The sequence below is a fragment of the Colossoma macropomum genome, unplaced genomic scaffold (assembly GCF_904425465.1).
Source record: "Colossoma macropomum unplaced genomic scaffold, Colossoma_macropomum, whole genome shotgun sequence".
NCBI lineage: Eukaryota > Metazoa > Chordata > Actinopteri > Characiformes > Serrasalmidae > Colossoma > Colossoma macropomum.
Genome location: NW_023494875.1, coordinates 557445 through 583464, shown reverse-complemented (window position 1 = coordinate 583464; position 26020 = coordinate 557445). Strand labels below are relative to the sequence as shown.

At 38.8% G+C, this 26020-nt stretch overlaps 1 protein-coding gene across 1 annotated transcript in view; it reads right to left on the bottom strand.

Moving 5' to 3' along the window:
- Nucleotides 1-26020, bottom strand: part of lars2 (leucyl-tRNA synthetase 2, mitochondrial) — a 90760-nt gene that overhangs the window by 45365 nt on the left and 19375 nt on the right. The window contains exons 4-7 of the mRNA XM_036560585.1: nt 18885-18976; nt 17439-17499; nt 16102-16191; nt 13910-14053 (exon numbers count right to left, since the gene is read on the bottom strand). Of these exons, the coding sequence (XP_036416478.1) occupies nt 13910-14053; nt 16102-16191; nt 17439-17499; nt 18885-18976 (387 nt within the window). The remainder of the gene's footprint in view (nt 1-13909; nt 14054-16101; nt 16192-17438; nt 17500-18884; nt 18977-26020) is intronic.

The window sequence follows — 26020 nt, the reverse complement described above, 5'->3', positions numbered from 1 at the left end:
ATGATATAGCACATTCAGAATGTAATCACGTTTCAAACCTCACTTTCAAAGGGAAAGTCCATCTTTTACACATCTCTGCATAATTTTATTGTTAAGATAGGAGAAAATGACCAACTCACAGTACTGTGCAAAAGTCAGAGAACATCTTTCATTTATTTAATTTCCAGTCAAAACAGACATCAAGTACAAGATTTTTATCATATTTCTAAAGATAATTAGATAAATTAGACAAATGACGATCCACTTATAAACCCTACTTTGACCTGTGCTTGAACATAAACAGTACAAGGGCAAAATCCTTAAGGTTTTATCAGCTTCATTACTATTTTTAATAAATATACATAAATTCTAACATTTCTGCCTGCAACACCAGAAAAATTCCAGCATTCCAGAAAAATTGGGACAGGGGCAATTTAAGGCTAGGACCATTGTGAAGTGTTGAAAAATGATCTTAAATAGGTGATGCAATCATGCATGGATATAAAAGGAGCATCCAGGAAAGGCCTAGTCCGAGGCTCGCCACTTTGCCAAAAACGCATCAGCAATGATGCAACAGTTTCAGAATAACATTCCTCAGCGAGGGATTGCAAGAATTCTAGGTATTTCACCCTCTACAGGGCACAGTATCATCAAAACATTAGAGAATCTGGAAAACTCTGTGTGTAAAGGGCAAGGCTGAAAGCCATAAATGAATGCCCATGACCTTCGACCTCTCAGATGGCACTGCATTAACCTTCCTGTTATTTTCAAATTTACTAACATCTTTTGTCCTTGGGTCAGTGTTCTGGTGGGAATTATGTCCCCCCTCCCACATTTACACTGCAATACTACTTTCAGAGTATTCATGGAAATAATGGACGCTGCATTCTCTGGGCCGAAAAGAGAAGGACCATCCAGAATGTTAGCAGTGTAAAGCCAGGGTCTGTCATGGTGTGGGGTGGTTTATGGTTAACCTGCATATCTGTGAAGGCATAATGCTGAACACATTCTGGAGCAACATATGCCGCCTTCTAGATGTCTTATAAGAGACATTAATACTTATTTCAACATGACAACACTAAGCCGTATTCTGCACATTACAACAGCATGGCTGCATAATCAGAATGCAGGTGCTAGAATGGCCTGCCTGCAATCCAGAACTGTATTGGATTGAAATTGTGTGTGTTACTAAACTCAAAATCCACCACAGTAGCACAGCTGAAGACTTGTATAACATCAGAATGACTGGATCAGTTTGAGTTTTCAGTCTCTGAACATTTATTAAGTGCTGTTAAAGGAAAGGTGATGTAACACAGTGGTAAACATGCTCCGGTCCCAACTTCTTTTGGAATGTGTTGCATGCATCAATTTGGAATAAGCATATATAATTTTGTGTGTTTGGACCATTTCCAAACAAGTCCTGACTCCTAACAACTGTGAAAATCTGGAAGCCCACCAAAACTGTCACCATCAGCACTTAAAGCGTCTATCTTCGAGAGAGAGGGGAAAATCAAGCTCCACTCTTGCTTTGTATCTGTAAAAATTCACAGGTGTTTCTGTCCATCCTTCCACTGTGAGAAGACAACTCAACACTATGTGTCTGAAAAGCATGTGTAGCTGTCAAGAAGCTGTTACTGAGAAAAGTGAATAGACCAAATCTGCTTCTTTCCCTTTGCAAATCAAACAAAGATCCCACTGGTTCTCTTAGAACAATGGACTCACCAACCCAGAGTCCAGAACTCAACAGCACAAAGTGTTTGGGATTACTTGGATTGTGAGAAGCAGAAAATGCAACCAATATATGAAATGAAATATAGCCATTTTATTTACTACTCAAAACTACATGTGTCTGAGTTTTTACATGCAATGTTGATTACGGTGAAACAGTGGTACATCTGGAAAAAAAAAAGATTTCTTCGGGTACTACTTTGCATATTTTTCTAACTACAGGTATCTGGTCACCATGAACAGATTAGAAAATATATGTTTTAGGTAAAAACTATAAAACTATTATAAAACAATGTCTCAGCCATATTTGTAGCCATTTCACATAATAACTGTCTATGATGCAGGAGCTTCAGACGTCTGGTTCCTATCACCACCACTGTGAACAACTCTGCCCCTGTAAGTTTCTCGAGAATGGAACGTTCCACATCAGACAACTCAATGACTTTGTTTAAATTTTAGTAATTTAATTATACAGAAATTTTGAAACAAATGGTGGAATTCCTTTTTAGCTTGGTTCAAAAGTTACAGGTAATTCTGGTTAATGGTAACATGTGTGAAGTGCCTGAGCTGCAGTTTTATTTCAGAGTTCATGATCTTTGTACAATCGACTGAATAATATCGCTCACACCCGGCAGCGTAACCAAAGCACAGCCAGTTTACTGGCACAAAGTAGCTGAGTGACTGATGTCATATTTAATGAGGAGAGAGGCTCACAAAGCCCACACTGACATCCAGCCCACTCCCCTCCTGTTCTCTTTCGTAAGCCAGAAAAAAGCTCATGTAACGGCAGATTTCACAGATGCGAGTCTGTATTACTGTCCTTGTATGAACTTTCACTGACTTGTGTAATATGGTAGCTGAGTAATGCTACGTCTACTCTTAAACCTTAAAGGGCCCATACATGCTCACACTGTCTTTATCTAACATTCAATTAAATACATATATATTAAATGCATGTACATCCACTGGCCACTTCATTATTTACACGTCCTGTGTCTTTGTATCTACATTCTTCGTCCATTTTATCAGCTCCACTCACCACACAGGTTTAGTCCTAGTTTTATTTAATTTCAATTAATTTCTCTGCATACTTTGTTAGCCCCTTTTACCCTGTTATTCAATAGTTAGGACCCCCACATGACCACCACAGAGCAGGTATTATTTGGGTGGTGGATCATTCTCAGCACTGCAGCAACACTGATGTGGTGGTGCTGTGTTAGTGTGTGTTGTGCTGGTACGAGTGGATCAGACACAGCAGTGCTGCTGGAGTACTACTTTGTTGGTCCACCTTGTAGATGTAAGTAGCTCATCTGTTGCTGCACAGTTTGTGTTAGTCATCCTCTGGTCCTTCACCAGTGGTCACAGGATGCTGTTGGCTGGATATTTTTGGTTGGTGGACTATTCTCAGTCCAGCAGTGACACTGAGGTGTTTAAAAACTCCAGCAGCACTGCTGTGTCTGATCCACTCACACCAGCACAACACACACTAACACAGCACCACCACGTCAGTGTTATTGCAGTGCTGAGAATGATCCACCTTTCTAGATAATACCTGCTCTGCGGTGGTCCTGTGGGGTTCCTGACCACCGAAGAACAGGGCAAAAGTGGGCTAACAAAGTATGCAGAGAAACAGTAAGTAGAGCTGATGAACAGGCAGAGAGTGTGAATACAAATAAAAGTACTTAATAAGGTGACTGGCTGGTGTAAGCTGTACATACACACACATATATATATATATATATATTAACTGAACCTAACCTTAAACTTTAACCTAACCCACTGTAACCTTAACCAAAACCTAAAACTAATCAAAAAACCCAACCCTAATTGTGTGCGATTTGTCCCCCGATGTCATTTTAGGACATTTATGTACCAACAACATTCACGATTAATTTTACATAACCGTTTTCCAACCGCTGTTTATGCTTTGTTAACACCAAGATTCAAACAGGCTGTTTCTGTTACTGTTACTGTTATTGTAGGACTGATAGGCTGCACTGTATTTGGCCTCATTCAACAGGCAGTTCAGCCTAAAACACTTTTTACATTTTCTGCATACATGGGTGGATATGGATCATTCTACCAAATTGGTTCAAGAACACATTTCTTTAAACTAATGTGGACTTCAGACTGAAATTCTTTTGCTCTGAATGACTCTATACCTGAACTACATTTATTTTATTGAAAAAAGTTATTAAATATATCATTTTGTCACCACCAAAAACACTTTGCTAAATATTTTGGTAGCATTTTGGTCATTTTAGCTCCTTTTGTGCATATCTCAAAAACGCTAGCCAGGACATGACTAGCAAAAACAGCTTTGAACAGCTGTATACATAAAATCACCATATTTATCATTAAAACACGAAAGTTTACGTAATTGCAGAAAATGTGTGTTTCTTTAGCTACAGTGTATAATGTTACACACTGATTTTCAGACTTTGGGACACATTTACTTCAAAACAGTGGGATCTAACTACTCACCATGTGACCATGACAGGGATGCAGTCTGAAATGCAGGAGTGTGGCTAAAATAAGGCTCCATCTATAAACTAAAACTTTATGTTTCTAGTGGTGACATTAAAACGTAGGACAGCGTTTTTTGAATAAAGTTTTCATTTAAAAATAAAACTCATGACAGGTAATTCCTTCAACTTCACTTTAAAAAATGTAAGTATTCCTTTCACAAATTGAAAAGTTAGGGTTTGGGACAGACACCCCACAAAAGAAAGTACCATATAAATGGTGATTTTGTGTATATTTAGCTTCTTACTATTTCCAATAATGCCTTTGGTTTAAATATATCATAATATTATCCTTATCTTATATATCTAAAGTCTGAATATGTAATTGTTTTTTATAAATAGATGTTTTGTTTTGTTTTTTTTACCGTGGGTCAAAATTTTGAGCAATTCTGGCAGAATGGTCCATATATTTAAATGTACAATTTTTTGTGATATCACAAAACAACAAATAAAACAGGTTGTTTTTGCAGCTTAGTTCACATGTACAGACAGTATGAACTGGAGAGTGAATGGCAGGTCCCAAAACTTTAACAATGTTTACATACTACTGAGATTGTTCTCAGTTTCAACATTGTGTCCTGGCATGGAAGCCTTTCAGTTAAGGCCCAGGTGGTCAACCAGGCCAGTAAAATCATTGGAGACAAACAACTGTCACTCCAGAACCTCAGATCTACAACGACCCAACCCACCATTTTCATTCATCATTCCAGCAGCTGCCATCGGGCAGGAGATTTAAGTCCCTCTATCAAGTAAGAATGGGCAATCATTTATGCCCTCTGCTGTGACCATTCTGAATAAGGACATAATAAATAACCCCCTACATAGTTCATGTGCATTGTTGCTGTAAGTGGTTTAAGTGTTTTAAGTATTTGTCTGTATGTATTTATGTACCAGATATCCAAAAACAAATTTCCTTTTCTGCAAATTTGATGGTTTTCTTATCTTCTTATTATACTACATAACTTCTTTCTTTAAAAAAAAAAAGTAAGGAAAAAAAAGCTGGTTTTCTGTGATATGTGCCCTTTAACCTCAGTATCTTTTGGCCCTTTCTGCTTTTTCGAAAAGAAAGCAGCATTTGGTTTCTTGTGAAGACCAGCCAAATGTTCTCACATATACAAATTGTTCGTGTTTTTCTATCATCAGCAGAGCAAAGTGGTTAATGCAAGAAACACAAGAAAAACACACACTCCGACTTTCTCAAAGGCACACACTCACAAACAGAGAGAGAGAGAGAGAGAGAGAGAGAGAGAGACCCCCTTCTGACCATGCCAAAAGAAAAGACTCCCAGATGAAGAGCAGAAGACAGAGAGCTGTGAAGAAGAGCATGGTGGCGCGAGTGAATGACAAAAAGGAAGCTATGCATAATAACGACGATGGGGGCCAAGAGGCTCAGCTGGGCTGAGAGGGAGAGAAAGGAGAGGATATGAGGAGCCACTGCCAGCCGGGTTGATATCTCTCTCCTCTCTGTCACTCTGCATTAGCAGGCTGGCCCTGAGGGGCTCCGCTCCCCACAGGGAAGGCAAATACAAAATAATTGCCGGGACCCTAAGGCCGCTCCCGGCCTCGCCTTCGACTCATTAACAGAGACAGAGGCGCACACAGAGAGGAAGTCTGAGTCGCACACTCTCGCGGGGAGGACTGACGGTGGGAGAGGGGGTGAGCTGTCTGGTCTTCATTGCAGAACGTTAGCAGTAAAGTGGCTGTGGTTTCTATTATCGTTTCTGCTGTTTACCTCGAGGAGACGGCGGGCCAGGACCCCCAGAGGGACAGAAACAGACTCATTTGGTGAACATTTCCCACTGTTCAGGCTCAGTCCCAACCCTCAACATAACAAGAATATCTCTAATCATAACCCTGCTCTAACAACAACTGCTGATACATAACAGTGGTCCTGTTAGAAAAAGCGGTTGCATAACTCTCTTGAGTCTCCCTCACAGCTTCCACAAGCTTCTCCTGAGTCACGGCTGAGCCCAGCCAAGCCGTCACAACAGCACTCACTCAGCCAACGCAACCAGAGCCGCGGCACCAGGAGTCAGGTACAAACAGTGCCTGCGTTTAAGAAATGATTCAGGGAAAAATCTTGTTTGCCTCAAGTTGTTAATCTCAAACAGACTTGCTTAGGTGGTTTCTAACACCATATGATGTACTGTTACCTACATATGGACAAAGTGACTGGCAAAATTATCTATGCAAAGTTTTTATCCACTTTTTATAGATAATAGTGCTTTGTTAGCTTATTTTCACCTTGCATTAACATGTATTTAATGTCTGGATTGTATCTGGATATACTTTGGCTGGACTCTATTTACACTCTTCACTAAAATCCATCCCTGCATGACCAGATTGCAGATGTAAAAAGCACATCAAGACATACTTCGTTTTTGTCTTAGTTCTGATAACATGGTTTCTGAAACATTACTACCAGTGAACAATATGCTGTCTAATATCAGAAGAAATCATCTAAAATGGGCAATTAATCATCTTCATTGGCAGAGAAGAACAATTTGTTTTGTAGCTTACATAAATGACACATCTCCGCTGTGAGCTTGGGCCCAGAGAAGGCAACAGCGTTTCTGTGATCCTGTTTATACATGGTTTCTTCTTTGAGTTTTAACTTGCATTTGTGGCGAACTGTTTTCACAGACAGAAGCTTTTTGGAAGTGTTCCTGAGCCCATGCAGTGATTTCCACTACAGAATCATGTCTGTTTTTAATGCATTGCCAGCTGAGGGCCCAAAGATCATGGCCGGGCATTATTGGTTTTTAGCCTTGTCCCTTGCATCCAAAGATTTCTCCAGATAGTATGAATCTTTTAAAGATATTATGTACTGTAGATGATGAAACCCCTGAGTTCTTTGCTATTTTAGGTTGAAAAATGTTATTCTTGAATTATTGCACTATTTGCCCGTGCAGTCTTTCACAGAGTGTCCCTGTTTTCACTTCAGAAAGACTCTAAATGATTTGCACATTTTTATTTACATTTTGCACAATGTCCCAACTTTTTTGGAAATGGGGTTGTACATTTGACTACATTTTTGTTGTTGTTGTTGTTGTTGGGGTGGAAAATGTCTTACAGATATGAATATAAAATTGACCAGTTTTGAGCAAGTGTATGATAAGAGTTATAATTTAGGCATGTGGTTTGCTTTGTGCTTGCTCAGGTATAAGGTGCCATTATTTAGCTATATTACCTACATTAGCCTTGTAGCTCAAGTGCCAATCTAAAGAACAAACTTCTGACATGAAACATGTCTTAGTTCAACTACATTTGGGGTAAAGGGAGAAACTGCATGATGTTTTTTGCCAAACTTTTGCTTCAACAGTCTCAAACTTTTGCACTAATCTTGGCTTTTCTATCCTCTGAAGGAAAGCAGCATTTTCTCATAAAGAAGGCTCAAACTGAGATATACATTGTTCCTCTCAAAGTGTGTCCATGGTAACACACAAAGCCGTTAACCACTATAAGGACAATCTGAACGAAACTAGAAGTGCGGCAGAGCAGAAGAGTTGATCTAAATCTGTCAGACAGAGGAGAATCTACATGCATTATGTGAGAGTTGGAGTGGATGAGTGATGGGTATGCAAAGTGGAGTGGGAATGTGCGTTAAATAATGACATTTAAGGAGAACAACGCAATTGTTCACAGCCTGAGCATGACTGTAGCTGCAGGCTTGTATTCCAGAGATAGAGAGCGAGGTTGATTCACCGCTTCTATTGACCATAAAGCTGTCAATAAAGCAGCGAGCATCCAAACAAATATAAGCCAGCATGTCCATTTTCAGCCTGAGCTACGGGCACGCATGTCAGCAGAAACTATTACTTCATCCAGGGCCACTGGGCTTTTTTTAAACATGCACTTCATCATCCCTGGTATAGAGAAGCGCACACACACATATATACACACGCGCTAATTAGATGGGTTCAATAATGAGTGCTCAGTCTGGCCCATTAGGTGAGTAATGATACTCCCCTGCTCTCTCCATCCTCCTGCACATAACTGTACTTACTCACATGCATGCAAAGCTCTACCACTGTGCAAATGAGAGGTTCTGTGAATCACAGGAACACGCTGGCCCACCTTGTCATCTCAAACATCTGACAGTCAAACAACAGACAGAGAAAAACAACCACACACAGTCACAGTGCTAGCGCCTGAAAAACAAAGGAGGCAGTAGAAAGAACTGTGTCCTACTCAAACAGCATCAGAGTGCTCTAATGAAGCTGACTCTGCCTATAATGTTTTAAAAGCAGAATGTTCAGTTAGCCCTCCTACCCAAAGACAAGCAGTCTAGCATCACTGGGTGGGAGGAAGTGCTGGGTAGTACTCCTATACAGTACTGTGCAAAAGCCCCCCACCTTTCATTTATTCCAATTGCAGTCAAAATAGTCTTTAAGTAAACCTTCATTTTTCAGCATCAGGTAAAAAACAAAGCAGAAAACAAACAGATAATCACACAGATGCCTCAACAACTAATAATAATATATATATATATATATATATATATATATATATATACACACACACACACACATATATATATATATATACACACACACACACATATATATATATACACACACACACATACATATATATATATATATATATATATATATATATATATATATATATATATATTTTCAGTATTTACTGTGTCCACTTTTTGTCTTTATTACACCTTCCATTCTTTTGTGTTTGGAGGCTCACTTTCTATTTTTGAAAGAAATCTACAGGGTGTGTTTTCACACCTCCAAAGTTCAGTCTTACAAGCTGGTTGCATATTTTGCTTCTCATGATCCTTGTAATCCCAAACACATTCAGTGATGCTGAGGTCTGGACTCTGGGGCAGTTGGAAGGGACGGCCATCTTACTTACCCAGAGAGAGTGAGGCTAATTATGCTATCTTGAACTTTCAGCCACGGATGGCTGTGGCATCGCCAAGCTTCAAATCTATGATCTGCTGATGATATGGCCAATGCTTAGACACCCACTCTTCACTGCTATTGAGCTGCTACCTTGTGGTCACAAGATTTGGTCCCCAGCTTTGGCAAAGTTTTCATTTCTAAAACAGGCAATACTGGTCAAAACTACTTAAAGTCAACCTTAAACCACAACTGACCTTTTTCATCTTTTTTTAAAACATTCTTTTTCCCTGTTATTTTTTTATTTCTGCAGCACAGTGACTTCTGCCTGCCTCGTCTTCTGATTTTGAACTATGTCACCATGCACAAGTGGGCAGGGAAAAATAAAATTAAACAATAAAACTACCCACCACCCCTACCTATCATCAAGCTAGCTCCCTGATACCGTGTTCCATGTGGAAATCCACCACAGTACAGAAGGAAAATGAGTTATGATGGGTTGACCAAGTACGTAATAAGTATGTATTTAGTATCATTTCCAGTACAATCAGGTGGATCTGATCAGAGCAGGCAGGTCCACCTCGATAATCTACTTAAACGCTCTTTTGCTGGTGTTCTATTGTAGTAGTTGGATCAAATCCATACTTACTTGTGACTTGCTTAATGTGTCATGGTTCTTGTTGTATCTGTATTGCCCAATGTGAGCTTTTTTCCTGAAAAACAACTTCTCAAACTGGAATAAATAAAGTTATCTAACTATCTTTGGGACATCCTGACACAACTCCACCAGTTGCAATCAAAAGGTGAGATCCAGCCAAATCAGGCCGCTCTCAGATGGAAAGAGTTTTAGCTGGGAGGGACAGGGTCACTTCAGCTGGGCACAGCATGAGCGGCATCAATCAGGCCCAGCTGGGCTGCGCTGCTCAGAGAAGAGTCTGCCTGCAGTGGAGACTGTGATTATAAGAACAAGAGCAACCTGCTAGTGCTTCAGCTGATTGACATTAGGCGAGCGACACTGGTCTGCCTCTCCGCCATTCAGCTGCCTCTCCACAGTTCGGCTTGAGCACGGCCTCTTCTGTTCGATCGAAGACCATCATGTCCAACTCAGTTGTCCTGAGTTGTCCTGAGTGTCCTGAGCATGCTATGACAGTGTGAACTTTAAAGTCAATGAGCACTTCAGTATGATCCATTCTACTGCCACTTCTACTGTTTATCTATGGAAATTGCAAGGCTATGTGCTTAATTTTATACACATGTTAGCAATGTGTATAGAATGAGTGTGGCTGAAAAACCTGAACTCAACAATTAGGAGAGGTGTCCACAAACTTTTGGCCATACAGTGTATATGGTAGGTGTTCCTGATAAAATGGCTAATGAGTGTAACTACTGTATAGGTGTACTTAGTCAACTAGCAGCTCATTTCATAAGGAGTTTATAAAGATTGATTTTCCAGAATTTGAGGTACATTTATAGTGATGTCCAAAGTCCACTCATATACTCATCCACAGTCAGCAAGTGTGAATTTTCAGTTTTTAAAGATTCTCAAGTGGCATTTTACAGCAGCACATTAAGCATCCTTTTTGCACCTGGCTCTCGGGTAACCTTTACACCTCAAGCACAAACAGCAACACAAAGGGTAAATCTCAGAGCAGAGATTAGCAGTAACTAGTTACAGTGGATATAAAAAGTCTACACACCCTCAGAAACCAAGATAAACCATTTTATTTTTCCATCTTTGATGTGACCTTGCAACCAACACATTTCAAGAGAAAAACAAATAGATAATAAATTGAAAATAAAAAACACCTCCAATCTCCTAGTTACATAAGTGTGCACACCCTTTAATAACAGAGACTGTAGCTGTGTTCAGAGTGAACAAGTTCCAGTCAAAATCATGTCCAATTATAAGTAGAATATACTTGCCATCAATGAAAGTAATTATGACTGACCTCAAATAAAAATCATATGTTCCTGCTGCTGTTTCTGACATTTTGATGACTGCATATGTCTGGGATAGCTGCGGTCCATGAGGAGCTAACAAAACATCTACAGAATCTTACTGTTAGGAGATAAAGATCAGGAGAATGCTATATAAGAATATCAAAAGCTTTGGATGAACCACGAAACACTGTGAAGACTTTTATTAACAGGAAGAAAATATGTGGCACCACAGGGACATTGCCAAGGTCAGGCAGATTCTCAAAAACTGATAAAAGGACAAGAAGAAAGCTTTTCAGGCATGCTACCAAGAGGCCTACAGTAATATTAAAAACTGGAGGAATTTCTGGCAGGTACTGACCACACCTTATACGTGACAAAAATCCCCCATACTATGTCTGTCTAGACCAGGGGTCGGCAACATGCAGCTCTTTTACTGCCCGGTTGTGGCTCCACGCAGAACAAGATTTTAGGTAAAAATGAAATAATCCTCCTTTGCAGTAAAATAAAGCTCTGCTGGTCGTTCCAACAGTTTTAACAATAAATGGTCTTAAACGCTGGAGTTAAAGTAGCCTATACCTGCTAAGTCACCTGAAGTTAACCTGAAGTTAGCTTCTTGTTCAAATTTTCCCGTTCCCCAAAAATGGTACCGACCCCGGTCTAGGCTATGGGGTACAAACAGAAAAGATCAGCCAAGCCTATCTAAAGTTTGCAAAAATATATCACATCACCCAAAACGATCTGATGAGGCAAATGTTAAAAATTTTGGTCTGAATTCTTAAAGACAGGTTCGGAGTGACGACAACATCCAACAGCCTAAAGAACTAACTAAAGAACACCATGCCTTCTGTGAAGCATGGTGGTGGAGTATCATGATTTGTGGTTGCTTCACTTCAGTTAGGACAGGGGCTCTAGCCATGGGAAAATGACTAGCTCCAAATATCAGTATAGTTTGGCAAAAAAGCTGTAGGCCTCTTCCTTTCAAACATGATAATAATCCAAGCCCCACATCCAAGTCAACTAAAAAGGAAGATCAATGTCAGAGCCAGTCAGAGCCCAGATCTCAGTCTCATTGAAAATCTATGGAATGACCTAAAGTGGGCTGGGCACAGACGATCACCTTAAATTTGATGTCCAGCTTAAATTTTTCCATAAGGAAGAGTGGGATGCAATTCCGGGAGTAAAGGTGCTTCATCAGTGTATCAGTTGTGAAGGTGTGCACACATATGCAACCACAATATTGTAAGTTTTTTTTAAATATTATTTTCAATTAGTTTTTTTTTATGAATCTATTTTAATATAATTAAAATAGATTAATTCACATTATAATTCATCTAATTAATCTATTTCTTTTTCTCTTGAATTGTGTCGGTTGCTAGGTTACACCAAAGATAAAAAAAACATATGATTTGTCTTGATTTTTAGCTTTAAATCATAAAACCTGCCATTTCAATATACTTTTTATATTCACTGTTCATGTACTCAAATTAAATTTGAATGGATTTGTACTACCTAGTATTTTAATTTGTACTTCTAAGTACTTTTAAACGAGCAATTTATTGAAACATCAGATTTTTTTCTTAATTTGACTCTGTTCCACTTTAGCCTTCATATTTAGTTTAGCTCGTAACTCCTTCTCTGAGTTTAATTTCATTCTGTCATGTTAGTGACAGCACCTGGACTCCCCTGCTATTACTCACACCTCTCACTTCTGAGCTTTACTATTTTATTCTATGACAAACTACAAAGAGGGCATGGTGAGGTGCCAGTCTCTGGGGAAGTAACAGAATAGCTCTTCCACACTTTTTAAGAGTCTGACAGACTTCTCTGTGGCAGCATCTTATAGGCATTGTTTGATTTATATCAAGCTTATGCTTTAGTGTGAAATAAATCATATATAAAATTACACTTGACTGTACATTATGAAGCAAAGAAAAATCTGCATCTGCAGTTCCAACCTTAATGTTCCTCAGAGGACACTTCAGAGAAATAGTGGCACCAATAGTGCTAAGCAGATATCCTCATCCACTTTGGCACATGTCCAACATGGTCAATTAAGCCGAGTGGCACGCCACTGGTTTGTTCTCATTTTGGCTTTCCAGCTACTTAACAGGCATGTCAGGAATAAAGAGCTATAACACGAGAGAGAGCCATGACATGCTGATTTACCATGGGCCAATAAAAACGCTTCATGATCTTTAATGCACACTGTGAATCCTTAAGTGTCCTGCCAGTGACAGCAGAACAGATTCCAGACAAGAACCAAACAAGGCACCGTCCCCACATGATTATCGGTGTTAAAGAAGAATTCTGCTAATTTTTCAAAATTTCGGTAAAATTCAATCGCTGAAAAGTGAACAAGGTCATTCAGAGCAGTTGGATGTGAAATGGTTCATTGTAGAGAAACATATCAATGCTGATTTCTTTTCAGTGGTGGTGACAGAAACAATACAAATGTAGCCATTTTATTCACTATCCAAAACCACCAGTTAACCTAAACATGTTGCCCGAGGCTTTATATGTAAAGCTGATAATGATAAAACAGTAAATCTGGAAAAATAAGTTTTCTTTGGGGACTATTTTGATTAACAACACCCTGCATGTACTTCTCTGCCATAAACTGATTTTTTTTAAATAGACTTTAGGCAAAAAATGATTTCAAAACAATGATAAAGCAATGTCTCAGGCATCAGGCAGAATATTTGCAACGATGTTAAGTTATGACTTTCAGCGAAGAAGCTTTAATAGGCATTCAACTGTCTGGTTCCTATCACCACCACTGTGACCAATTCTCTGTAGGTGTCTGTAGAATGAAGCATTTCAAATCAAACTGCTCTGAATGACTTTGTTTGACGGTGGTAATGTATAGAAACTCACCTTGGCGTAGTTGGTGGTTTTGATGAACCACTGCTTAAGAAGCTTCTGCTCCACAGGAGCTCCAGATCTCCATGAGCAACCGTTTTCATCCACTTGCTCATCAGCCAGGACTGTCTGGTCTACTGGGTCCCAGTTCACTAGCGCCTAAAAAGAGGACACAAACAAACACTTGACTTTAGATGGAACAAATGATATTTCAACAAACATCGTCGAAAATACCACATCACGTCAAAAAACAGGCAAATATTTGTCAGCCTAGATGTGTCTGTACATTGATGTCCTGGGCATCAGCTGGGGTAACTGAGGGCTTGGTGCTCAAGGATAGGCTGCTGTAAACACAACCCTCTGGGTAGAACGTTGCCAGGCAGGAGAGAAAGGCTTCTCACGGTGACTTTGAGGCAGATGAAAGGCAGAAAACAGTTCATTTCCTGACTTAGACTGTAGGCATCAAACACATATCACATCTATATTGCATAAACAGAGCCTATACAGGCGCACTCCATACCTTTTTGTAGTTTTGACGCACTACATTTCTGAGAACTACGACTCACACTAAACCTCGCTGCAGGGTTGCTGCACAGTGTTTCAAATTCAAATTCAATCCTTTTAAATATCTTCTTTAGACCTCCACAAAGGAAAAATAATACCATTTCCAGTGCATAACAGTGCACACAAACTCAAATATGGCATATATTAATGTCTGTATGTTTCATTCAAACAGATCAAACAAAAACCAAACATAGATATATTCTTCAGGATACAGTATAGCATAAGTCTTATCACAGCAGCCCTCAGTTTCACTATATATCTTACCGCTGTTCAGTTCTGCGGTGCTTGAGCTCTTCATCAACGGTCAGTTTCTGACCACAGGACCAACGTGGACTGCATACTTTTGTTTAACCAACTGTTCTGAAGTAGTTTTTTATACACAAAGACTCCTTTCAACCAGGTATTCAGGCATTATTTCACAATTTATTACCTCTAACTATAAAAGATAAGACATTTTCAGACATTTTATGACATGTAATTTTTAAAATCCCATTTTAAGACTTTGTAAGACATTTTAAGTATCTGTGGATTCCTGCACTATTTGATAGCAATTTGTTTAAAGGTTACTAAGATAGGGATTCATAAGAACTGAATAACATAATTTACATTTTTTTTAATAAATAGGCTCACATTTTACATGAGAATGAATGTTCAAAAAATCCCCAGGCCAGTGATATTGCATTCCAGGCCACTGTGAGTGGCAACATGAGTGAAGATAAGTATGCAAAGAACCTTTCTAACTAGTGCGAGTGGCTGCAGTGTGTTGCAATGCTTAGCCAAAGAGCTAAACTAACAGCATGGTAGGCTTACATTTTTAGGTGACAGTGTGTTGTACAAAAATTGGCAGTATGCAGAGGAATACATTTGAAAACACGTTTATAATTCAAATATAGTCAAGGGAAATCGTGTTTTTGTGTTACATGAGAACCAGAGGGTGCCTCTTCAGATGAGCTACTGAGCTAACACTAAATATAACCAGTGCTACAGATAAGTCATGTTCTTAATGATATATATTAATGCCTGTATGTTTTATTCAGACAAAAATGAAACAGATATAAACCATACTGAAAAAAAATTTGGCAATAATCGCAAGATGACATTAGATGTTTAATGAAGTCAGTGACACAGTATTGCCATAAGGACCCTTAAACTAACAGACATCTGTTCCTGCCCATTGAAGAACAGGGTAAAAGGGGGCTAACAAAGTATGCAGAGAAGATGATGGTGTACAGTCTGTAATTGTAGAACTACAAAGTGCACCTATATAGTAAGTGGAGCTGATAGAATGCACAGTGAGTATAGAAACAAGGAGGTGGTTCAATATTATGGCGAATTGCTGTATACAGACTGATAAATGCCTCTACTTTATAAGTTCATTACTAATAACAGTGTTGTAAATGGATCTGTCACTTTAGTTTAAGGTCCCTTGTGAGAATACATCTTATGGAACCCTGTGATTACGGGCATAAGTTGCTCATAAATATTTAAATATCGCTTTATAAACAGTTTATTCAGTGCTTATGCCTGTGTTATAAAGTATCCAGAAAAAAAGCCTTTGAAATAAAATGTGACAAATTATTTCAAAGGGACAGACTGAGAGACTTATTACTCACTAGAATCATCTTAATAAAGATATGCTTTACCTCTTTCTGATAGGCCAGTCCAGCTTCATAAAGCTTCACAAACAAGTACTGTGTCCACTTGTAATAGTCAGGCAGGCAAGTAGTGACTTCCTGTCAACAGATTTGAATTAAACCTTGATTACTAACACAAACAAAAGGGTATTTTTTTTAATCTAAACAGTGAAATATCGGGTGGCTACAATGGAGGAGCAATGCAATCACTCAGAGCTGTCATGATTAGTCAATTAAACTTGATTATTCAATAAAAAAACAGAGATAAAAATATCCCTCTCTATGAATTGGCAGTGATTAGTTGGCAAAACGCGTGAAAATGCATATTTTAAATTCTGCTACTGGTCTCTCTTAGGGTTAGAAACAGAGCCTAAAAGACACACTCATTCATATACATTTTTGGATGCATAGTGTTTATATATTTTTATATATATATTATAGTTTTTTTCATTACTTTTTTTAAAAACATTCTAATTTTTTTTTTCTCCAATGAAGCATTTGGAGTCTTTGAAAAACTGTGGGGTGTTTTTTTACAGTTCAGTTAAAGCCATTATTAGTGTTCGGCCTTTTTAACCTTGCAAAATCCCATGTTCCCAAAATACTACATCCTAAGGATTATCATTCAGTAACTACACTGTAAAAATAATTCAGTTTTGACTTAAAAAAGTAGGTAACCTAGTTGTTGAATTCATTGAATTTCTAATGTGTTTTATATTCTGTTAACTACATTATTTCAATGAACTCAACATTTGAAGGCAACTTACCTTTTATTAGAAATGTGTACAAGGATTACAATGCAAAGTGAGTTATTCTGAGGTAATAGTACAGCGTAAGAGAAGTTTGAAGCTGCCGGCCAGTCTTGGCTTTGGTTTAAAAAAAACAAGTGATTACTCAATTACTTGTCAAAATAATCAACCAGTTACTGAGTTACTGCTATAATCAACAGTAACTGGCACAATCAGTGCACAAACGCATAGTGAATATGACCAATATGAACATATTTCTTCATGAACGCATGATTGCGTGACTGGGAAGAAGGGGGGGATGACAGCTCTGCAAGAATGGGACTTTTACTGCTGTTACTGGGAACAGCAGCGATCTGTTCACATGGTAACCAGCCACTTTCACTGCAACATTAACTCAGAGCTTAAAAGTCAATATTTTGAGTGATGGAATGATGCAAGGCTACCAGGCTGCACTGTAACAAATGTGAAATTACACATATGTGCTCCGTGCAGCACTGCTGAGGCTATGGAGGTTCCCTGAAAATGAGGACCACCCACGCCTATAGAGACACACTCACACAGACACACACACACACACAGGGCACATCTCTCTTTACTCACCCGGTCCCAATTAAAGCACAGCCCCAGGCTGTCGAGCTGCTCTCGCATGGACTGGATATTACTATACAGACAGAGGGACAGCAAGAGAGAGAGAGAGAGAGAGAGAGAGAGAGAGAGAGAGAGAGAGAGAGAGAGAGAGATGGAGGGAGAGGGAGAGAGATGTTTCGAGAGACTGAGTGGGATTGTAAAGTTTGGGGGCTTGTGATGAACTGATGGATTGGTGTGGGTGGGTGGGTGGGTCCTGACTCTCAGTGAATGTGTGTATGCGCGTTTATCAGTTTTCCTCACATACTCACACCATTCCTCACAGACCAGCACTCACAGTGATGCTATAAGTCCTGTCTCTGGACATACCACTGACACAGAGCATGTGAGAGAGGGAGCAATAAGGACACAGAGAGTGAGAGAGAGAGAGTCAGAAAAAGATAAGGGGACAGAGAAGGTCAGACGATAATGAAGACTGTTATTATTACAGATTAGAAATGAGCGGTAATGTTGAGCTCTGTCTCTCCCTTAACCTCTCACAGTGTGCACGAGCACTGAGTCACTAACACTACTAATAACACTACCTACAGCTATAAATCAAAGCTACGCAAAACAATCATGGTGTGACAAACGTTTTAAAGCAGTGTTTCCCAGCCCTGGGCCTGGAGCACCACTGCTTGGCACACCGACACACTCTTTCTCTCTCTCTCTCTCTCTCTCTCTCTCTCTCTCTTCCATTCTGTAATACCCAATAACTTCTTAAGTTATGGTTGCAGTTGTCATTTCTAATTTGGCCATGAAACTAGGGGGCAATTACTCTAGTTAGTAGATTTTAAGCCTTTCTGTCTGAAACCTGACGCCTGAGAATGCCTCAAAATGCACACCGTACCATAGTGATGACATTTTGTACAGGCATCATATCTGCCCGCAGCACCCAGCATGTTCAACAGCCGCATCTCTAGAGCGTTCTCATCTACGTTAGGGACAACAAACCTGGCTGAACACAGGCCTAGACTCATAATTCAAAACGTGCTCTCAAGTGTATACAATATGGAAATGAAACTGCAAAAACAGTTCATGGTAAATTAACATGGTTGTGACATCACAACCGTAAACGCATACTACACATAACCATGCATTCAGCCAATAGCAGCTTAGCCCTGCCCATTTATGTTGAAGTGACAATCTGTAGCTTTTTAAATGAGTCATAACACAGGGCATTTATGAATGGGTCAGCCAATGAGAACAAAGGTCATCTACATATATCACTCTTAAAGGCACAGCCTGTTTAATACTAAGAAATGTTTTAAAATTGAATTCAATTATGTGAATTTTGACTACTTTTGGTACATAAAACCATCAGTATAAGTGGACGTCAGGGGAAATAAATAACAGCAACAAATTCGATAACACAGCAGAAGGAAAAAAACAGCAAAAACAAGAGTGAGTGCACACATCTACCTCTTAGTCCAGTCTTCAGGGTCCAGACCTCGCTCAATGGCAGCATTCTCCGCAGGTAGGCCGAAAGCATCCCAGCCCATCGGATTCAGGACCTGCCACCAGGTACAAACACACACAAGCAGAGTTCAGTCCTGCAGAGCAGCACCAACTGCTGTGACCCGACTTTGGATCATCCTGACCTGAGAGAAGTCTGACAATGTATTTACTCATACTGGACTTCACAACTTAAGAAAAGAAAGTAGGTTCTAGATTGCTGCAGGAGAGTTGGGCATGGATGTTCCAATATATGAACGTCTGTACATGTCATAGTATATGTTCACTTAGGCATGTGTAGGCTGGAATTAAAAAAAAAATAAATGAAGAAAAGTCATGTATTTTCTTAAGCGTTTAGCTTGTAAGTGTGCAAGCTAGAACCAAAGAGATTAAATTAAATGCAACTGAAAGAAATATAATTTTGTAGGCCAAATAGTGGTAAATTAAATCACAGAAGACTGCTGCACAAATTTAAATGCTTTTTAATACCTTTTTTAACCATTAATAAATAAAAACTAATACCAACAACACACACAAACTCAAATATAACATATATTGGTTGAAAAAATCTACATTAGTATGCAAAAATTTAGGCTCCCCTGGTTAAATGACGTGTTTTGTTGGTATTCTAAGTGAAAATAATTTAACACCTCCTCTACAGAGAACATACATTAATGCACAAATACTGTTTATTTGCTGAACTTAACATATTGGAGAAAAAATCAAACATAAAAAGAGGCCTGTACCAAAGTTATGACACTTTTATGTTTACAATTTCTATATTTATATTTATGTCCAATATGTCAAACTGATAAACAGAAATTGTGCACTAAAGTTGGCACAAAACATCACATTTAAGTGTGTTCTCTGCAGAGGATGTGTTAACTTATTTTCACTTAGAAAATTTACAAAGCCTGAGATTTGACCAGGGGTGTTCAAACTTTTACACGACTGTGTACATACTTGATACATCTATGACATATGACGTAGACACTAGACCTTTTCTGAATTTTTCTAGCTCCACCAACTGCTCTCTTTCTTAGTTTGTTTGACTGTGTTATCAGGTCTGCCGTCCATCAGTCCTTCATTAGTGGTCAGGTTCACTAGGACTGCTGTCAGCTGGCTTTTTGGTGGACAGATTATTCTACTCTTTTTAACTCAATCTTTAGGCATCATCATATACAATTTTATCTCTCTAAGCTCCAATGGCAAAAATAAGACATTTTCAGGCATTTTAAAGCCTTATATTTTTAAAATCTAATTTACGACAATAAAAGACATTTTAAGGATCCACAGGAATCCTGTAAAACACAAAGATAAATCACCTAATCATCACGTACAGATTCCCTCTTATGCTTGCTTGCTGCATGCAAGAAACACATGTTAAACTATGTGTTGTAATTTTTTATTCACAACAATAACAAATATTTTTTATTGGGATAGTCCACTGCTATTCATTCAATTCATTTAAACATGCTGATATCTAAATAACATAAATGGTTCATAATTTTCAGTGCAGCATTTCAAGATTTGAACTTCATCTAAACTTCAATATTGTGTCTTGTGTCTTGGGGTATCAGAGGAGCTCTCTAATGAAATAAAAACCTTATGAAAAGATCTCTTTCACTTCTCCTCTGTATCCTCCTCAAATAATGGAGTCAACCACTGATATACAGCTATGTGTTGTGGTATGCAATACTTATAGCATCACTGTCCAGAAACAAACAACAAACAAATTTTCACATTTTTCCTACATCACTTGAGCACAGCAGCTGTCCTTTACATTCTAAATTTCATGAGAGTAGAGCAGCTGAAATGCTCCAAAATGGTATGGAATAAAATTTCTCTACATTAACTTACATTAAAAGCAAAGTAAGTTTCTGTCTTCTCCTTTTGGAAATACACATTCTTCATTGGACAGCGATGATTTACAGATATGTCACTGATCTGATACCAAGTATCAGACAATGCTGGAGTGGATAGCAGAGGGGAAAAAAAGAATGAATCTGATCTAATCTTGTAACAAATCTATCCTGAAGTAGCACTTATTCACACCGTGTGGTGTGATGTTGTTAGCTGTGAATTTGTGGGGTAGTAGAGCAGTTGAGTTGCTTGAGCATGACAGACTACTTTTAGATGCTCATCTTAGGTGAAGCGCATCATTAAAAACAGCTTATTTAAAGTCATTTTAAAGAAAAAAGTATCAGATCAGATCAGATTGGTATTGGCATAGGGTTTCAATATCGATACTACTTTCGAAAAATACACATCTCTAATTACAGCCTCCAGTGCTGGCCCCAGTATAGAAGTGTTTAATGCCCTATTCTAAAGTAGAACTGAGCCTCTTATACAGACCTCAAAGTCAAGATATTTGATGTTTTACCTTATTAACTTCATTGCTTTTTGTAAATATACTCTTATTCTGAAATTGATGCCTGCAACACGTCCCAAAAACGTTGGGGCAATTTTAGACTAGGAAGGTTGTGAAATGCTCAAAAAACATCTTAAACATCTGGCGCAGCCATGCTTGGGCATAAAAGGAGCATCTGGGAAAGGCCTTATCTTTTAGTAATGATGGGTCATTGGCTTGGCAATTCAACCAAAAAAAAACAAAAAAAAAAAACAATATATATATATATATATATATATATATATATATATATATATATATATATATATATATATACGGCAGCAAATAATCATAGATTTAAGAATACCGTTCCTCAACAAGCAATGGCAAAGATTTTAGTATTTCACCCTCTACAGTGCATAACATCAAAAGATTCCGGGAATCCGGGAAGAATCAGGCAATCTCTGAGTTTGGAGAGGCCAAAAACCACAGCTGAATGTCCCTGATCTATCCCCTCGATAGCACTGCATTTGTAAAGGGTTCTGTGATGGATACCACAACATGAGCTTGGGAATTGTTTGACCAACTGTTGACAACACAGTTTGTTGCTGCATCCACAAATGCATGTTAAGGCCATACTATGCACAGTGAAAGCCATATGTCAATAGTGTCCAGAAACGCCGCCAACGTCTTAAACAGAATGACGCACTGTAGAAACATGTACTGTAGTCTGACAAGTCAACCTTACACAATGGAAATAATAGATGTTGTGTTTCTCTGGGACAAAGAAGAAAAGGACCATCCAGATTATTACCAGCGTAAAGTACAAAAGCCATGGTCTGTTATGGCATGAGGGGTGTATTAGTGGTCAGGACATGCTAATTTGCACATCTGTGAGGGCCATTAACACTGAAAGATATATACATACTTTGGAGCATCATATGCTGCCTTCAAGACATCTCTTGCAGGGACATTCATGCTTAATTCAACATGACAATGCCAAGCCATATTCTGCAGAAGTTACAACAGCATGGTTGCATAATCTGAGAGTGCAGGTGCTACACTGTCCTACCTGCGGTCCAGACCGGTCTCACACAAAAATGTGTGGCGCATTACGAAGTGCAAAATATGACACTGAAGGCTCCGTATGGTTGTTCTGCTGAAGACTTGTATAATGGAAGAATGGCATTATGGAAGAATGGTTTAAAGAAAAGTGGTGAGCACAATAGTAAATCCCAGTGTTTTTGGAAATAAGGTGTGTATATAGCCTCCAGTGGCCCTAGTGTAGCAGTGTTAAATGACCAATGCTAATGCAGAACAGAGTAACTTTTACATTATATTGTCTATGTTTCTCAGTAATGGGATTTCACATTGTTAAGTTCTCATCAGATCTGATCTGAGAGGTAGGGGTGTATCTGGCCTAGCATCTGCGTCATATACACTCCCCTAAAGTCTCCCTGCTGCCGACACTCATTCTCTCCCTGTCCATTAGATAAAATTAGCTTTCTTCTCTGAGTATTGAAACAATAGAACATGTGGACAACGGAGGTGAAGAGTCCTATTTTTACTCTTGTTAGAGAGAGAGAAAAAAAAAAAGAGAAAGATGAGAAGAGGATGGAAAAAGCAGAAAGCTGAGAAAGGTGAGAAGAAAGAAGGAGAGAGAGAGAGAGAGAGAGAGACAGAGAGAGCAAGAGAGAGAGAGTCACAGACAGTGACTCTAAGCGCTTTATCACTCAGGCTGTACTGGGAGAATCAGTATCCTTGGTAACTGGCTGCACCTTATTTGTTAAGCAAAGCGCTGAATGCTATTAAGCCAAGCGGGTGCTAAAACCCTACTGTACTGAAAGTAAGAAAAATAAATAAATAAACCATTATTTTGGCCTGCTAAAAAACAGAAGTAGCATCTGGACATTTTGAGGACATTTCATCACTCTCTCGCACAATATCAATGGCAGCACCTTTATTATGTGCGTTCATTAGCATGAGCAAATTAACAGCGTGTGGCAAACATGCAGTCACACATCAGCCTCTGTCTCAGCAGCTACACTCTCTTCACAAAGCTCCAGCACTGCATTCACAAGGTGTGCAAAGCAGATATTAGCCTAAAAATGAAACAAAAGGATGGGGAATTGATTCATCCATGCCCCGTTCATTCATACCAACTGTTTCTAAGAACAAGCTTCATGGAACGCTGTCAAAATTCTATTAACCCTAATGAGAAATTGTAGTGCAATACTCAAAATATTGTGTTAAAATGGCACAAAGTCTAGCATTCTGAACTGAAAACTCAATGTACACTGTAGGCAAAGCATGCAACGATTTCTCTTTAGACAGAACAGGATTTCTGACCATCATTCTACAAAGACTGTCCAATCTTGCGACGATTGCGACAGACAAATGCATCTGTGTTTGCATCACTTTCACTCTCTAACTTATTTTGCTGTAGCTACAGTAATGCGCAAAAAACAAAATGGCCAATAAGCACAAACTATTCATTTTTGGAGGAGATTAGACATAAATTAATCCATTCGTATACTGAAGGAGCAGGAAAGTCAAAGGAAAAAAAGTGGGGGGACAAAAAAAACAAAAAGTGGCCATTTCATCTGTTCTTTTCTTTTAATAAGACTACTATTAATGTTAATAAAATGTCTGGATGCTACTATTGCCCTTATTTAACATGTGATTTAACAAAGCTGAAAATTCAGTTTCTGTAATAAACAGGGCTAAAAAAAATACTGCATCTGAGATTTAATCTAAGATTATTTTATCTAAACTGTTGCGTTCCAGGTCTATTTTTTGAGCAAGAAAACTAGCATATCTACTCCCTCTGACTCACAGTTAGTTGTGGTTGTCTTGCCATGTTCACAGTACATGGGTGTCTGGATGCTTCTGTGTTGTAACATTACTCTGATTCAAACAAGCAATGAGCAATTACTGGTCCAAATTCTATTCTGAATAAGCCTGCAAGCTCACTCAAAAAAAAAAATTTAAAAAAATCATCACAGTGCATCCGACGAGAAAGGAAGCCTCGTGCATAGAAAACAGGATAGCACACAGAATGCTATGGGTAAACTGATAACAGCTTTACTGTTGCTAATGAGGATGTGCATGTTTCGTAACTCATGCTGTGGCAGGTTTAATTAAGTGACCTTTTTTGGGGGTTGGTGAACATGCTCCTGTCCCAACTATTTTTGGAATGTGTCGCAGGCAACAAATTTGGAATGAGCGTATTTTTACAAAAATACAATGAAGGTCATAAAGTAAAACAAACATGTTTTTGGACTGTTTCAAAACAACTCTGGACTCCTAACAACCATGTGAGACCTGGTTGACCACCAAAACTGTCACCATCAGATAAACAGCACTTAAAACTGCAATGCAATCAACTTCTAAGACTGAAGTTTGGAGGTGTGGAAAATACACCTGATGATTTATTTCAAAAACTAAGAGCAAGTCCCCTGAAAAGCTTGGAAGCTCTAAAAGAAAGGCAAAGAGTAAACACACGAAACACTGAACATTTTGAAATCATATTTAGTTGTTTATATTTTATATATTTTTTTAAATATATGTTTTCTGCTTGTTTGTCTGAAAAATGCTGAAAAATGAACTTGTTATAGGTCAATTGGACTTGAAATGGAATAAATGAAAGGTGGTCTTTGACTTTTGCACAGTACTGAATATTCCAGCAATGTCACCTTTATTTCCAGGTATTTGTGAACACATTTTATGCTCATAATTTATACACATAAAACAACAGTGCTCCCTGTGGACTTTCATTTTAGTTCAGCACAAGCTATTTGGAGCAAATAAAGCAAGATAGTGCCAAACTCACAAGCCACATACAAGCCTGTGATACACAGATATCAACAAATGGTCTGTATTGTCTGTGTGTTGCCAAGCCTTGGCTACAGCTACTTTCGGCACTTGTTTGTTTTGTAGAGTGCCTGACTTTAGCCTCCTTTCAGCAACTGAAACGCATGCTTGATTGGATTTAAATTGGGAAATTGATTCAGCCAGTCTGAGACTCTCTACTCCTTAGCCCTGCTGAATTGCACTGAGCTGCCTCGGCGGTGTGGGGCAGGTCACTGCAGGGCGATTACATGGACTGTGGGGATATATAGCAAAACAAAGTCAACCATTCTACACACTTCTGCTACCTTTGGTTACAATGTCAACAAGACAAGAGACGCAGCACCATATACAAAAGCGATAGGAAAGGATTGGTCAAGCCAGAAATGGAATGAGTAAGGTGGTCTGTCACTGGAGATTTTTAGCATATACATTACAGTATTGCAGAAAGGTCAAAGACTTCCCATTCATTTATTTCATTTCCAGTCAAAATGACCATTAAGTGCACGTTATTATTCAGCAACATACATTCAGCAACATACAACCTTCTCATGCCAACTTCCTTCTTTTATGTCTATGACTTTTTCTCAGTAAGAGATTCTTGTCAGCTACACATCCTTTCAGACTTAGTGTTGAGTCGTCTCACAGTTGAAGGATGGACAGAAACACCTGTGGAATTTTTCAGTTCTGAAGCAAGAGTGGAGCTTGATTTTCTCCTTTTTCTCAAAGATGACACTGACACAGATGTTCAGCTGCGTACACGGAGCTTGCACAATCTCCAAAGAAAGCCTGAGGTCACTGTGCCAAATGCCAAGTGTCCCCATAAAAGCCACCTAGCATTAGGCTACTGAGCAGTGGAACTGTGTTCTCTGGAGTGATGGAGCTCCATCCAATACCTCTGGGA